At 39.6% G+C, this 13,994-nt stretch overlaps 1 protein-coding gene and 1 non-coding gene across 3 annotated transcripts in view; one reads left to right on the forward strand and one right to left on the reverse strand.

The window, feature by feature from the left end:
• Window positions 1-1,416: 1,416 nt before the first annotated feature.
• Window positions 1,417-1,525, reverse strand: Trnai-uau (transfer RNA isoleucine (anticodon UAU)). The gene is made up of 2 exons: window positions 1,488-1,525; window positions 1,417-1,452 (listed from the first exon to the last, which is right to left on the reverse strand). It is a non-coding gene; the product is annotated as a tRNA-Ile (tRNA).
• Window positions 1,526-1,729: 204 nt separating this feature from the next.
• The window catches only part of LOC139468350 (TATA element modulatory factor-like), a 36,528-nt gene continuing 24,263 nt past the window's right edge, over window positions 1,730-13,994 (forward strand). Inside the window, exons 1-5 of one of the 2 annotated variants that reach the window (XM_071250260.1) lie at window positions 1,730-1,790; window positions 2,511-2,652; window positions 3,143-5,071; window positions 5,676-5,752; window positions 11,249-11,284. In XM_071250260.1, coding sequence (XP_071106361.1) covers window positions 2,538-2,652; window positions 3,143-5,071; window positions 5,676-5,752; window positions 11,249-11,284 — 2,157 coding nt within the window. In that variant the 5' untranslated portion in view covers window positions 1,730-1,790; window positions 2,511-2,537. The remainder of the gene's footprint in view (window positions 1,791-2,510; window positions 2,653-3,142; window positions 5,072-5,675; window positions 5,753-11,248; window positions 11,285-13,994) is intronic. The other variant, XM_071250261.1, reaches the window with a different exon arrangement.

The raw sequence follows: 13,994 nt of genomic DNA on the forward strand, positions 1-13,994 counted from the left end.
CTCCCTTTTCATTGTTTAAGAAAAGTGTGCGGCTTCTTAACTGTGGCCGAGAACTATTTTTTAACGCAGTCTACTAAAACATGTACATGTGTCCTGTGTTTCTTGAAACACGAATCGCCCATGATCCATGGGGCTGTAACACTGGAACAATATTTCTTTGGAATAAAATAAGCACTTGTTTTGTCCATGCACCTTTAGGTCTGATTTCAAACAAATCCCATTTGAATACATGAGACTTTATGGATAGCAACTTCTTACATTCTTTGTCGCGACGTTTCAGAGCTACTTCTTTCTCCTTGTTAATCACCTGATGAAGGAGCAAGAAGTAGCTCTGAGACCTTGTGACAAAGAATAAAAGAAGTTGCTATACATAGAGAGTCTCATGTATTCATGTTCTTCCAACTTCTAAATGGCCGCCTCCCTGGTCTAGTGGTAGAGTGTCCGCCCGGAGAGCGGATGGTCCGGGGTTCCACCCCCGGTTGTGTCATACCAAAAAACGTTCAAAGATGGTACTTGTTGTTACCCTGTCTGGCGCTCGGCATAAAGAGGCAAAAACAAGGACTGGTCGGCTCGGAGTCTGAGTGGGGTATTCATGTTAATCTGCGGCATGGTATCTCAGTGAGCTAGAACTATAAATCGGCATTAGTCCGGAGTAGTACAAGCACACACACAAACACACACACACACACACACACACACACACACATACCCGTGCATGCACGTAGCTACATAAGTGCAATAATCTTGGACGTGACGTTAAACCAAGTTTCACCTCATCTCACCTCACCTCACCAACTGAGGTGAAAGACTTCATTGCATCTTTATACCATTACCTCTAGTGCTCGGACGAGTCCAAATTTACTACCCGGGTACCCATCCCCCTATTACCCGACCCTACCCGGGTACCCGCTGTTGGTCTCAAGAATTAGGTACAAATGAACTTGGGAATAGTTTGACCGGGATTATACTTTATAAGTATAATATATTTAGTTCTATGCAGTGATGCTGTCATACAAATACTTGTATCATGATGTACCGCCAATATTCATGCTCCATATCTGTTCATCAATAACTTACTGTATGTTTTGTAATTACACTGCAATGCTTTGTAAGAAAGGTGGCTGATTTTAAGTGTTTTGGCAAATGTTGTTATCTCATGAAAGTATGGGGTATATTGATTAGATACATGAGAGATGTTTATGGCTTGTCACGCCGCAGACCCGGGTTCCATTCCCGACATGGGTGCAATGTGTGAAGCCAATTTCTAGGGAATATGATAAATTATATTTGTCTAATTGATGTTTTATACATTGCTAAATTCATTGATTGTTTTATATTTCATTAATGTAACTGAAAGTTCTCCATACAACGAATAATCTGTAAATTATCTTGTCAGATTCGCACCAAAAAATAAGCTGCCCCGGGTGAGGTTCGAACTCACAACCTCCGCATTCCTCATCCCGTGTAGACACGGGGAAGGTACTGACTATAAGTACGGCGCGCTAACCGATTGTGCCACCGGGGCGCTGACTGGCGAGGACGAAATTAGTAAATAGATTCTACAGCCTATTTTTAGGTATTTCCAATTATTTTAACACTAACTGAAAAGCTAGTTTTAATTCATAGATCTCCTAATAACTACGCCATAATACGTAATATTTATTCAATAATGAAAAGTGCTTGCTAATACTTCTTTTATCATTCTCTCGCAGCTGCGAGATATGAAACGTCAAACAGTAATGGCTGCCGACATGGATGTCAACACGTCAGTCGCTTCCAGTTGCTAAATGGTAATTTATTTATTATTCCCGGCTTGATTTGTTTTACTTTGTAATGTGCCCCCTTCCTTTGCGTTTGGTTGTCATCCCAAAATATGTTTTCGCACAGAATCAAACAAAAATAGCCTGTGGATATATAATTTCATAAGCACAGAAGTACGGATTGGCCTTGGTCTCGCCTATTGAACAGTGGATAAGCGATTCACTCAGCTGTGTTTGTCATCAACTGGTCACACAGTTGCTTTATCTGCTTGACTAGATATAGATCAGCCGTGTACTGACGATTTGCGCACTGACATATAATCACAATTAACCAGATTAATCCTTTGGAGATAGAATGTTAGTGACAACTTTTAACCTATCAACTAAATCAAGACCCTATTTTCAGTTCATATTTACACCTCAGATACAACACGTTTATCCCAAATCAGATGACTTATGTGCAGCAAAAATAATCGTATTTATATTGATATGTCATGATTGATAAGGGGTAAGATTGGGAAATAGCTCCTGGAAACAATCAGCTGTGTACGGTCCTGTGAAACAAGCCAAGTTTTGTCTCATTCAAATTATATTAGTTTCTGGTGCACTCCATGTCTCTCGCTTCACTGATCTCGAGTGTCTCTTCGATCCTTAGCGTCGCCACTAACATCACCAGTTAAGATATTTATGATTATAATAGCATATAATAGTCCATAATAATCCATCTATGAAACCATTCTCTCTCTGCAGTGACACCTTTCTGATAACTTGAGTACAATGAGTTGGTGGGACACAAGTAACTTCACCAACTTGGCCTCCCAGGCCTTGAAGAATGCACAGAAGACCATTGACAAGGCTTTAGACATATCTGAAGAGGATGCAAAAACGCAAGGTACTTACATGTGTTGATTACTTAACATGCTTAATGTTCAGGTCATTTATTTTCCACTCTTGGTCAGCAATAGACAATGATTAGCTTCTGACTTGAAACAAATTATTCTTGGTTGTCTTGTAAGGCATACATCAGTATAAACTTAATGCCCTTTCATGTATTTGCATTTTTCAAGATGAAGACAACAGTATAATTCTGACACTGGAATAGAATTTTGTGTTGTCATCCAAAAGTCATTACTTGAAGACCAGTTGTTCATCAGCTAAAAGCTACTATTTTAACTATTGTCCATATATTTTAATTTACTTAAGTTTGTTCGTTACATGGATAAACATGATTATGATATAAAAATATGATTACAATTTACATTATAACTTTTATTCGTATCTCAGATTTAAGGTAATATAATTTCTGTTTAGCATGTTCAGTGTAAGGGTGTTGACAAGTTCAGTGTATACCTTTAGCTGATAAAACTTTTTCAAATCAACAGCAGCTGCCAAAGTAGCATCAGCTAGTAAACAGAAGAAGACAGAAAAGCCATCTGGGGCAGGTGGTGGGGATTTTTGGAACTCCTGGCTTGGAGCTGGGCAGGAGCCAGAGGGAAAAGAAAGCACACCTGGAGAGAATCCGGAGACTGATAAAAAAGGAAAACAGGCTGCAGCCACCTCGCCCAGTTCTTGGAATTATGGGTGGGGTGGGCAATCAGAATCTGACAAGGGTTCTGAAAGTGAGACATCATCATCATGGTCAAGCTATGATCTTGGAGGACTTAGCTCCAGTGGCTCAAGAAGTAAAGAAGGGAGAAAAACAAAAACTGATGAGAAGAGTAAAAGCCCAGATGGGGAAAAGGCAATTGGACCTCTTCATCTGGGACAGAAAAAGTCCTTGAAATCGCCAAGATCCAGTACCTCTGGGCCTGCTGGCAAAGACACTGGGGCACCTTCTGTGACAGAATCTGTGAAAGTTGTTGAAGAGGAAGGTAAGAGAAAGGAGGAAGAGGATGTGTTGCAGGAAGCACCTACCACCACCAAGGTTTCTGCAGATTCCTCGGAGGACCCGGAAGCATTTGGCTATAAGGCTAGTGATCCTGAACCACTGGACATGAGAGGAAGTGATATTTTATCGGAAAAAGGATGGAGGAATTCTGAAAAGGATGGTGGTGATAGTGGGCTACCCGCAAAAAGCGAGGTTCAAATCTGGGCAGATAATTGTGTGAGTGAGGAAGGGCTTTTGAAGGAAACCGATTTTCAGTACTCTGATACCTCAGATGCTGATGCGCGAAATGTGAATACGTTTGAACAGGTACTCGCTTCAGATTCTGTGATACCACCAAGGATAAGCCAAACCGATACCACTCATCCAACTTCAGTTGAACAGCCAGATCATTCCATATTGCCAGATGACAATACAGACACTGCAAGAAGTGAAAGCATTATTTCAGTTGGTGAAAACGAAACAATAGTATCTTCTACTGAAGATAGCCTGGACACATCTCAGAGAGTGGTCCTGGACATTCCTTCGGACTATACAGAACAGATTGGGCCCAGCACCCCGTTATCATCAGAAGCTTCCATCATCACTCTGTCCAGTCCTGGTCAAGATGACCTAGACGACCAGGGCAGCCCTCCCCAATCCATATCCAGTCAACAAATCACATCTGAATACATCAACATCTCTACCACTCAGATTCAGGCACCTATGGATAACATGGACACCTTGTGCAGTGTGGACACGCCATCTGTGGAGAGCATAGCATCGGAAATGGACACAGCTGATGAAAGTGCTCTGGAAAAGGAGTTCCTGGAAAAGGAGCAGATTGACCTTGGGCAGTCCAGTGGGAATGACTCATCGGATGCTTCAAAGCTCGACAGTAGTATGGACACGTGTACTTCGGGGGAGACTGTGGTTGGTCACAGTCCTGTTGTGGGAAGGGAGAGTGATAGTGACCATGAACATGATGTTGAGAAAAGTGATGAGAGTTTCCCTACAACTTCTCCCAATTCATCCTTTGTGAAAAATATGTTGGAGGAGGCTATGGAGGATGTGTCGAAACCTGAGGATTCCGGAAGTGATAATCATTCCTGTGGAGAGAAATCTGAAAGTTCTAAAGTGGAGTCTGAGATTGATAAGAGTATAAGTGGACAAGAGTCCAGTGATGACATTGAAACAACCACGTCATCGGACATTGAAATCATATCAACACCAACACCAAATGGAGATAAGAATGAACGTCCATTTGACTTGTCTCCCTTGAGAATTGCCCTGCAGAAGACTGTACGACGAGACAGGGAGACACACAGTCACCGGCGGACAGACAGTCAGTCAAGCAGCAGTACTTACAGCAAGGCGGGAGAAAGTGATCAGATGAGTCCAGGTCGGGACAGTCTGGAGCGTCAGGATCTCGAATCTGGGGACGAAGGTGAGGAACTCTTCTCTGTGTAGAGTTGTGTCCCTTAGGCCATGTAGGCAGATCAGGATGCGGGTGGGTTCGAATCCTGTTCAAAGCGGTGTAAAGTTAGTAGGTCACAGTAATATGTATACCAACCTCAGATGACAACCTCTTGCATGTGTTGTCTATTGTTGGTTTGTTTTGTGTTAGTAACCATGGGAAAATATATACAGATTTACAGTTTTGTTCATCAAAGCATATATAGATATAAATGTATCGATAGCGATTTTGAAATTGCATGACTTGTATAAAAACATGAAGATTGCTGTGGAACATCAACATCATACCCATAATGCCCATATAGCAATCAGATAATAATAGTACTCAAAAGAAGTTATAGATCACCACTTGCACAATGCAATCTTAGCGCTAAGACTATCATAGTCCTATGTTAAGGTATGGGTGTTATGATCATCTTAGCGCTAAGATCAATTTGGACAAGTCGGCCCAGATTCTTTCATATTACTATTGTTAATGTGTCACATCATGTAGTGATATGAAAGAATCAGGTGGTCCTTAACTTCATTTGGTAATATAGATTACAGGATGATATAGACTATGCAATGTTTGCCAGACCTGCGTGCCCCTGACCTGTCTGCTGTGAAGGAAGAGGACATGGACAGCCCCTACCATCCCCAAAAGCTGCTCCAGGTAAGTGAGGGAGTCCTCCGGTCCTGTCTCTCTCTTTCTCGCTGCTTCCACAGGTCACTGATACACCAGGGGCAGAGGAGATAGAGCTTATGAATGTGTTCATTGCTCATGTTGTTAAGGGTGCTTTTTCTATGCTACTCAACATGCTCAAAAGACTTTAAGGACCATCCAATCTTTCATTATTACTATAGGTACTCTGTCATGCCGTAATATGAAAGAATTGGTGGTCCTTATCTTTTTTGAGTATCATCATGACCATAGTTTTGTAAGTTTGTAAATTAAATACAGAAGTGGTATTACTCATTTGGAAATTGTTATGACAGAATTTGAAATGCATTATTTTATCCTGTATTTTTTTTTTTAATGTATATTTTGTTTCTGCAGCCAGCTTTGATTATGGTGCAAGTCTGCTTTCTTATGATGTGTAAATTTGTTTAGCGTGTTTAAAGTGATGTTTCCTCTGTCGTGGTGTAACAGTGAGGAGGGATGCTGGTTTACCATATTTACAGTGATTTGAAACCAATGGTTACAATCTTGTTGGTCTTTACATGTTCTCTCCTGTTAGGGTTCTGAAGGACGGGTATGAAACAACAGTTATCCCCCTTGCATGTTGATCCACAAGAGATACGAGACCAACTGGGTTGACACTTCTGGGAGCTGCCATGCTTTTTGTGCTTTTTCACCTCTTGTCACATATCTGATATAGTTACTGGTTACACATTTCTATATGGTTAATACCTGCTGTGGTGAGGCACTAGATAAGCACTTACTGTTCACAGTGTAGCATTGTAATGTGGCCCAGGGACACATGACTGTACATGCTGTAGAAACTTGTTAATAAAAACCAAGTACATGAAGTATGAGCCATCGAACAGAATGACTGGACAAATCTGTATGTCTGAACTGTTGTTTTCGAAAAGCTTTGTGAGGTGTGGCATACATTTCTCATTGCAGTAAAAAAAATGATATAGATAAGGCTTAAAAATATCAAAGAATTGGTTCTCAGGCAATGGCTTTTTAAAATATGGTACGGGTGGGTGGTGTCTTTTTTGGTGGGGGGTGTTCAAACTAGTATGTAACCAAATAAACAGTTGTTTACAATCAACCTGGGAAATGGCCTCCCTACATAAATGTATTCCTTGATGTGTAAAATACAAAAATACAGTATTTGACTACCGTTTGACTTTGGATATTAATAAAAAAATTCAAATGGAAAAACTAAACATGCGGCAAACTTTTTAATGATGCGGGCGGTGCCTGAGAACCAAGACTGTTATTTTTTTAGCATATACATTAAATAATAATGCATATTTCAGAAAGTTGTTAAAATTGATTCTAATCATTAGTTGATTGATAACTTCATCATGCTTATGTCTCAGGTTCTAAAACATTTTTTTAGTAAATTAGCAAATCTGTATCCTGTGTTTTATTGATATTAGTCATTATAATTGTATCTTTATCCTCATTGATGGTAAATATGTCAGTGATGAAAGAATGTGCATTTTGATCAAACTTGACATGTAATAAGCAAGATATCACAGACAAATACAGGGCTCCAGATAAGCTTTTGGTGTTGTGGGTATTTTACCCATGCATTTTAAAATCATTGGGTATCAGTAATTCTATCTGCGTATTCAAATTTCTGTTACCCACTAGTTTTTACACATGTGGGTATTTAAGTTAAATGTTAAAAAAAACACTATGCGTAGTTTGGCAAGGTTGACGGAATGCCCGTTTATAATTTCAAAATAAGTTGCTGATTTGCTAATCGAATACGCAGGGTTACTTCACAATAGGTTGATGATACGCACAAGTTTTATTTTTGTAGCGTATCTGTGTTGTTCATTGCGTATTTGATACGCTTGGATTATATTTTACTGCGTATTTCTGCATTTCTGATGCGTATTTCACGCAGATACGCAGCTTATCTGGAGCTCTGCAAATACAATGTTGTCCCGTGTGTGTCCTTGAAGGATGATTGATTGAATAACACCCCTGCTTTGCTTGTACAGTTAAAGAGCACATGTGATAACAAGCACAGCAGTGTTATCATTTCTATAGAAAGAGATATATAATATACATTGTGTGATCTGTGTTGTGGTACTAACACATCTAATGTCTTTACGCCAGTGTGATCCTAAAGTAGTATTAACATCATGAGACTTGCTGCTTTAAGCTGATCTATTTAGCGCAACTGTTGCCAGTATGCATGCTTGAGGAAGAGGTGGTTACCATGGTTACAGTGTGTTAGCTGATAAATAGTGAGTCATTGTACCCCAGCAATATCGATCAATGTTCATGCTATCAGCCCCTGGTTTACCTGTGTCCCAGACTCAGTCATTAACAGACTGCCATGATATAGCTGGAATATTGCTGTCGGCATCCTAAAACAACATTCACTCACTCACACATTGTCACAGTTTTATTTTTGTGCTTCTTCATACTATATGCGCTGTGACCTTTTATACACAGGTTATCACATAATCACCTGGTTCATTTCCTACAAAAAGTTGCTATGCTATGACTTGAGCATCTTCCCGAGGCAAGCATGTCCTCTAGCCTATATCAAAGCCTAGTTTTTCACCCTTGCCATATCAAGGCCACTTTCCTCGGCTCGACCCTGGCACTACCTCGTGGAGGTCCCGAGTTGTGCACCTTGTAATGAAAACGCGATATTCAGTCAGATCGCTGTTCTAATCTCGTATAGCTTCACAAAGATGGAGACTACCAAAGGCGACGACCAAGTCGATCAGATAACCCAAACAATCGCAAGTTCATCCCTGACACAAAAACATAGGCAATCGCTGGGGGGTTTAAAAGATGAAAAAGACATATTGATGTCAACAAAGACAGGCAGCGGTAAATACGAATATGTACCAGTCGTGATGTTGATTTTGTGAAACGTTCTCTGATTGGACTATCGATATATGCGATATTCCAATCCTATTTAGCACAGGAACGTAGGCTTGATGTGGCAAGGGTGGAAACAAGACTGATAATAAGGCTAGTGGACTCTCTTGCCATGGGAGGACATGACTAGGGGGAGACTATGTTGAATAGTGTCAGGTAAAGAAGATGTCCACTGCAGTTGCCCTGGTGTTTAAAGATATAAAGTAGTTTGGTCCTGTCATGTGTTATATCACAAGTAGGATATATATCTCCCATGGCGCCATGTTAGTGGTATACTGCTGAACAAGCTGAAGCCTTATCTTCAAGTTGATAGTAGGGGAAATTATGGATGCTTTTGGTTTCGCTGTGTATGAGTTAGGCCACAATGAATTTGTGATTAGATTTTCATCAATATAGGTTTAGAAAAAGACACAAAAATGGGCATTATTTCACCTGAAGGTGGTGTCATCTTGAGCATGCTTCAGATGCTAAGGCAGCTTGTTTTGAATAACAAATCAATTGTACTTTTTGGTTAGCATGGTAACGGGGGTTAATGGGAATGAAAATCTGATACTTTACTTATTGTGGCCTTAACCATTTATATCCTTACTTCCATTTGTCATTTGTGATGTTTGTTAAAAGAAACCAAATCTTTCATTAGATAACTGTAAAATATTACACCTATATTTAAGTAAATGAGGGTAAAAACGTTATGATGTAAAGATGATCAGTAGCAGTGAGTGTTAGGGGTATCAGCAGATCAAAATGCAGCTCCCTGTGCAATATATTAATATCAAACTATTACCATATGAACTATGTTCATGAATGTGATTATATTTTTAATAGTTTTATTAATATTAATGTGTTCATTATCAGATTTGAGTATAGGGTAGCGTTAATGCTTGATTTTAGATACCAGTGAGTTTCTATGATTCTTCTCTTGTGTTCTGAAATTCTGGAATACTGGCAGACCTGCAATAGTTTTGATATCAGTAAAGGAATAAACATAATAACCATCACAAGTAGCTAGTTCTCGACCGGTACCCTGACCAACATCCAGCTGAGGTCATCAGTGAGGCCTATTCCACAACAATATGTATAACAAATGTCATATTTGGGATAACACTTTTTCTTAGTAAAGTACCAATTGTCTTACTTTTTTTGGGTTGAGTCTAGTCCGGGATTCGAACCCACACCTGCCAGAGTGAGGCACACAAAGTCAGCGATCTAAAATGTATGTATGCTACGGCTGTCGTAAGTCAGTGTTGATGTATTGGCATTCCAACTGTGATGGTTTTGTGATACAGGTGTCCATCCTTCATCATCCGGGGATACAGCCTCATCCATCTTCCTCATCCCAGTCTGAGTCAAGCCAACACCATCTAACCCAGTGTTGTTTGGTTGGCTTGGCCTGAAATGTTGCATCTGTCAAGTGTTCATGAATGAATTTAACCTTCAAATTTCAATAACCTATCCTGTATTCTGCTCAGGCTGGGGAAGTGGGTAGCCTCATGGAAGTGCTTGCTTGACACACTGAAGGAGTGTGTTCTATTCCCCACATGGGTACAATATGGTGTCCCCTGCCATAATATTGCTACAATATTGCTAAAAGCGGTGTAAAACCTTGCTCATTCCTTCATTCTGCTGAGAGGGGCACGGGTGGCCCAGTCGTCTAAAGCGCCGCGATTTGCTGTGCAGAGTTGCATCCCTTGGGCACGCCAGAAACCTATGATTGTGGGTTCGAATCCTGGTTCGTCCCGATTATGTTTCAAGGTTTGTCAGCACCATACCCGTGCTCGTTTGTTCACCGAAGTGGTAAACGTCTGAGACCTGCATCACTAAGGGCTTTCCTCCCACATTAAGCTGACACGCCGTGATATAACTGGAATATTGTTAAAAGCGGTGTCAAACCCAACTCACTCACTCACTCATTCTGCTGAGGCTGGTCTCAAAGAAGACACTTTCTCATGGCGCTCAGTTCACCATAACCATGAATGATGAAGTGTTCATCAAATTAAGGTCTTCACGTGCTGATATATGAAAACCCTTTTTGAAATGTTTATGAAATTACCAATTTGTTTTCCACCAACACTTCAAGAACTGCATCAATTACAATTTTAATGAAAGTGTTAATTTGAGATCAGCATGCGATTCTGACAGATTGAGGTAGCTTGGTAACCATGGTAACTTGACCACAAAACACCAACCTGGTCCAGATTAACAATGGCCCCCACCCTCTGAGTTCAGCTGCTTGTAGGTGAGGACGAGGCAGGGAAACAGCGTGATGGTTATTGATTTATTGCTTCATCAGGAAGACCAGTTAATTTTCTTATTTTATGTAAAAGGCAATATACAATTATATGTCATGTCATAAAATTGATGTGAGTCTGAGACAAAAGTCTCAACAAAATTATATTTCAATTTTTGGGTTACTTTTGTGACACTTAGGCTATGCCTGTACATTAATGAAGAAAATGAATTGGTCTGGGTATGATATTAAATCAGGTTTGTCCCCTGTCCAGTTTCCAGCTACTCAATAACCATAAGTCATGAGAGATGATTAAGTATTATAAAGACACCTAAATTGAATGCATGTGTAACTTTCAGGGTGTTCCCACCCAACAGCAACATGAAATAATAAAGGTAATCATATCTCGTTTTTCCTTTCACACATTTTATCATGCATATTTACTGTTCCATTAATCATGATCATTCTGTTTTAATGAAGCGGACAGACGCACTGTAGCTCACTCATCTACAACAGTTAATAACAGATGTTTATTTTCAAGTACATGATTGCTAACATCACTAACTAACTTGTCAATCTGCTAGATTTTGTAGTTCTGTTTTGTGACATTGTCACTATGAAATTATTGTTTAATATCTTCGGATGAGGCTTTATTAGAGGAAAAATATGAGAAATACTCGGCATTATCTTCCAGCTGTCATTTTTTTACCAATTTGGATATCAAATATTTTATGATTTAAATGTACAGTAAAACAAATAATGATAATAATAGCAAATATGAGTAGTGATAAGTAGTTGTTTTGTTTTGTTAGCATGTTTTTTTGTCTGTTCGATCATTTATTTTTTTGTTGTGTTGACATTAACAATGATTTATGCTAATTTTGGATACATGTTCTACAACTTATATTTGTGTGCATTGGATTTGTACTTGAATTGACTTTAGTTGAGTAGTTTGTCTTTTGACTCAAAGTAACGCTGTGTAGACAGTTACAAGAGTTTATTTGATTGTTGATGTTAGTTGTTTAACATTTCCTTTGCTTTACTATGTTAGAGCTAATTTGTATTTTTTCATCATCATATGATTAGATAACATTCGTTAGTTCAGTACTGTAGTATGGTAGAATGCTTGCTTTACACAGAGAGAGTGTAATCAACAGGATACAAAGACATACAAATTTTCATATTAAATACACACCGCTTCAAATCACTGGCAGTAACTAGAAAATATAATGCCTAGGAGGTAAATTCTGTTTTTTTTAACCTAAGGAGAAAATACTGCTACTTTGCAAAAACATATTTAGCCCTGACAACTCCCAATCACTTATGGACCCGTGAAGATCAGGGATAAAATAGGTGTTCATCTATCTGTGCTTGCCATAAAATGCAACTATGCTTGTCGTAAAAGGCGACTGACGGGATCGGGTGGTCAGGTTCGCTGACTTGGTTGGTGCATGTCATCGATCACAATTACGTGGATCGATGCTCATGATTTTAATCACTGGATTGTCTGGTCCAGACTCGATTATTTACAGACCGCCGTTGTATAGCTGGAATATTGCTGAGTGCAGCGTTAAACAACCAACCAAACATCACTTATGAGATGTATGTGGACAGATTGCCACTGTGGTCTTGTAGATAAAGTGTATGCCCAGTGAGAGGAAGGTTGGTGGTCATCATACCAAAGGACTTTAAAAGATGGTGCTTGTTGTTACCCTGTCTCGTGATAGGCATCAAGGGGCTAAAACAAGGACTGGTCGGCTCGGAGTCAGTCTGCTGTGTGTGTGTTGGATATCCTTGTTAAGCTACGGAATTGTATCTCAGTGAGCTAGCACCATAAAACCAGCATAGTCTGGGCTAGGAGAAGCAGCAACACACACATCCAGCTATATAAGTGCAATAATCTTGAACTCCATGTCATAGCCCACTTTACGTCACCTCAGTCCACATGTGATGAAGGGATAATGGTTTCGTTTGTTTCTTGTTTAGTGCCGCACTCAGCAATATTCCAGCAATATGATGGCGGTCTGTAAATAATCGAGTCTGGATCAGACAATACAGTGATTGATGTCATAAGCATTGATCATCACAACTGGGATATGATGACATGCATCAACCAAGTTAGTGAGCCTGACCACCCGATCCCATCAGTCGCCTCTTAAGACAAGCATAGTCACCTTTTACAGCAAGCATGGGTTACTGAAGACCTATTCTAACCCGCATCTTGACGGGTGTAGGGATATTAGTGCCTGGACATAAAGTAGGTTCCTCGGTCTCTCCGTCCATGTGGAGGAGGCCACGGGATATAAAGGTACTATCAACACAACATACTCAATGCCTTTCAGAGTCGTACCTTTATACACCAATGATGTACTGCCCCTTGACCTCTATTTTGATACTGAACTGCTGAAGAAATGCAAATCTAATGTAATCTAATTTAACTCTCAAAATATTTGAATGTGTTAATCCAGTAAATGATAACACAAAGACATAAAATCTTGGGATGGGGGTATAAGTCACACTCGATTACCAAGTCATTGGATTAATTTCGGCATCCTCACTTGAAAGTCAAATTTGAGTACAGAAATGGGTATCTAGCACTCAGTCCCTCTAAAATCCAACTGAACAGTTATGGGTTGGACTCCAAAGACACGTCAACCATGTACATCCAGCCCCAAACCAGAACAGTTAAATACCTAACTGAGCATTATGTTTTATTACGTCTGATTTTTCTGCAGATAGATCAGAAATAATAAAACATGAATTGGTGTTCCTGCTGGCTTTTGAAACTGCCAGTCCCAGTGGACTGGCATCTATAAAAATTACCAGTTCCTCCCAATTTTTGCCAGTTCCAACAAATAAAAATCATATGAAATTTACCTAGTTTTAATGCTTTCAATTTCAATTTCAATCCAGTGTACTTTCATGGTTGACAGATTCAGTGACGTCATTTCTGAAGTAACTTGTTTAAATCTACACATTCACACAAAGATCAATCACTATTTTCTCTTTTTTTTCTGAATATTTCACTTTTGTTCAAGACTACCAATAGATATGTAACCATGTTAACCTCAACACAGCGCGAAATATTATTTCCTTGCACTAAAC

This window comes from Haliotis cracherodii, unplaced genomic scaffold (genome assembly GCF_022045235.1).
Source record: "Haliotis cracherodii isolate W230 unplaced genomic scaffold, xgHalCrac1.p SCAF_2, whole genome shotgun sequence".
NCBI classification, from domain to species: domain Eukaryota; kingdom Metazoa; phylum Mollusca; class Gastropoda; order Lepetellida; family Haliotidae; genus Haliotis; species Haliotis cracherodii.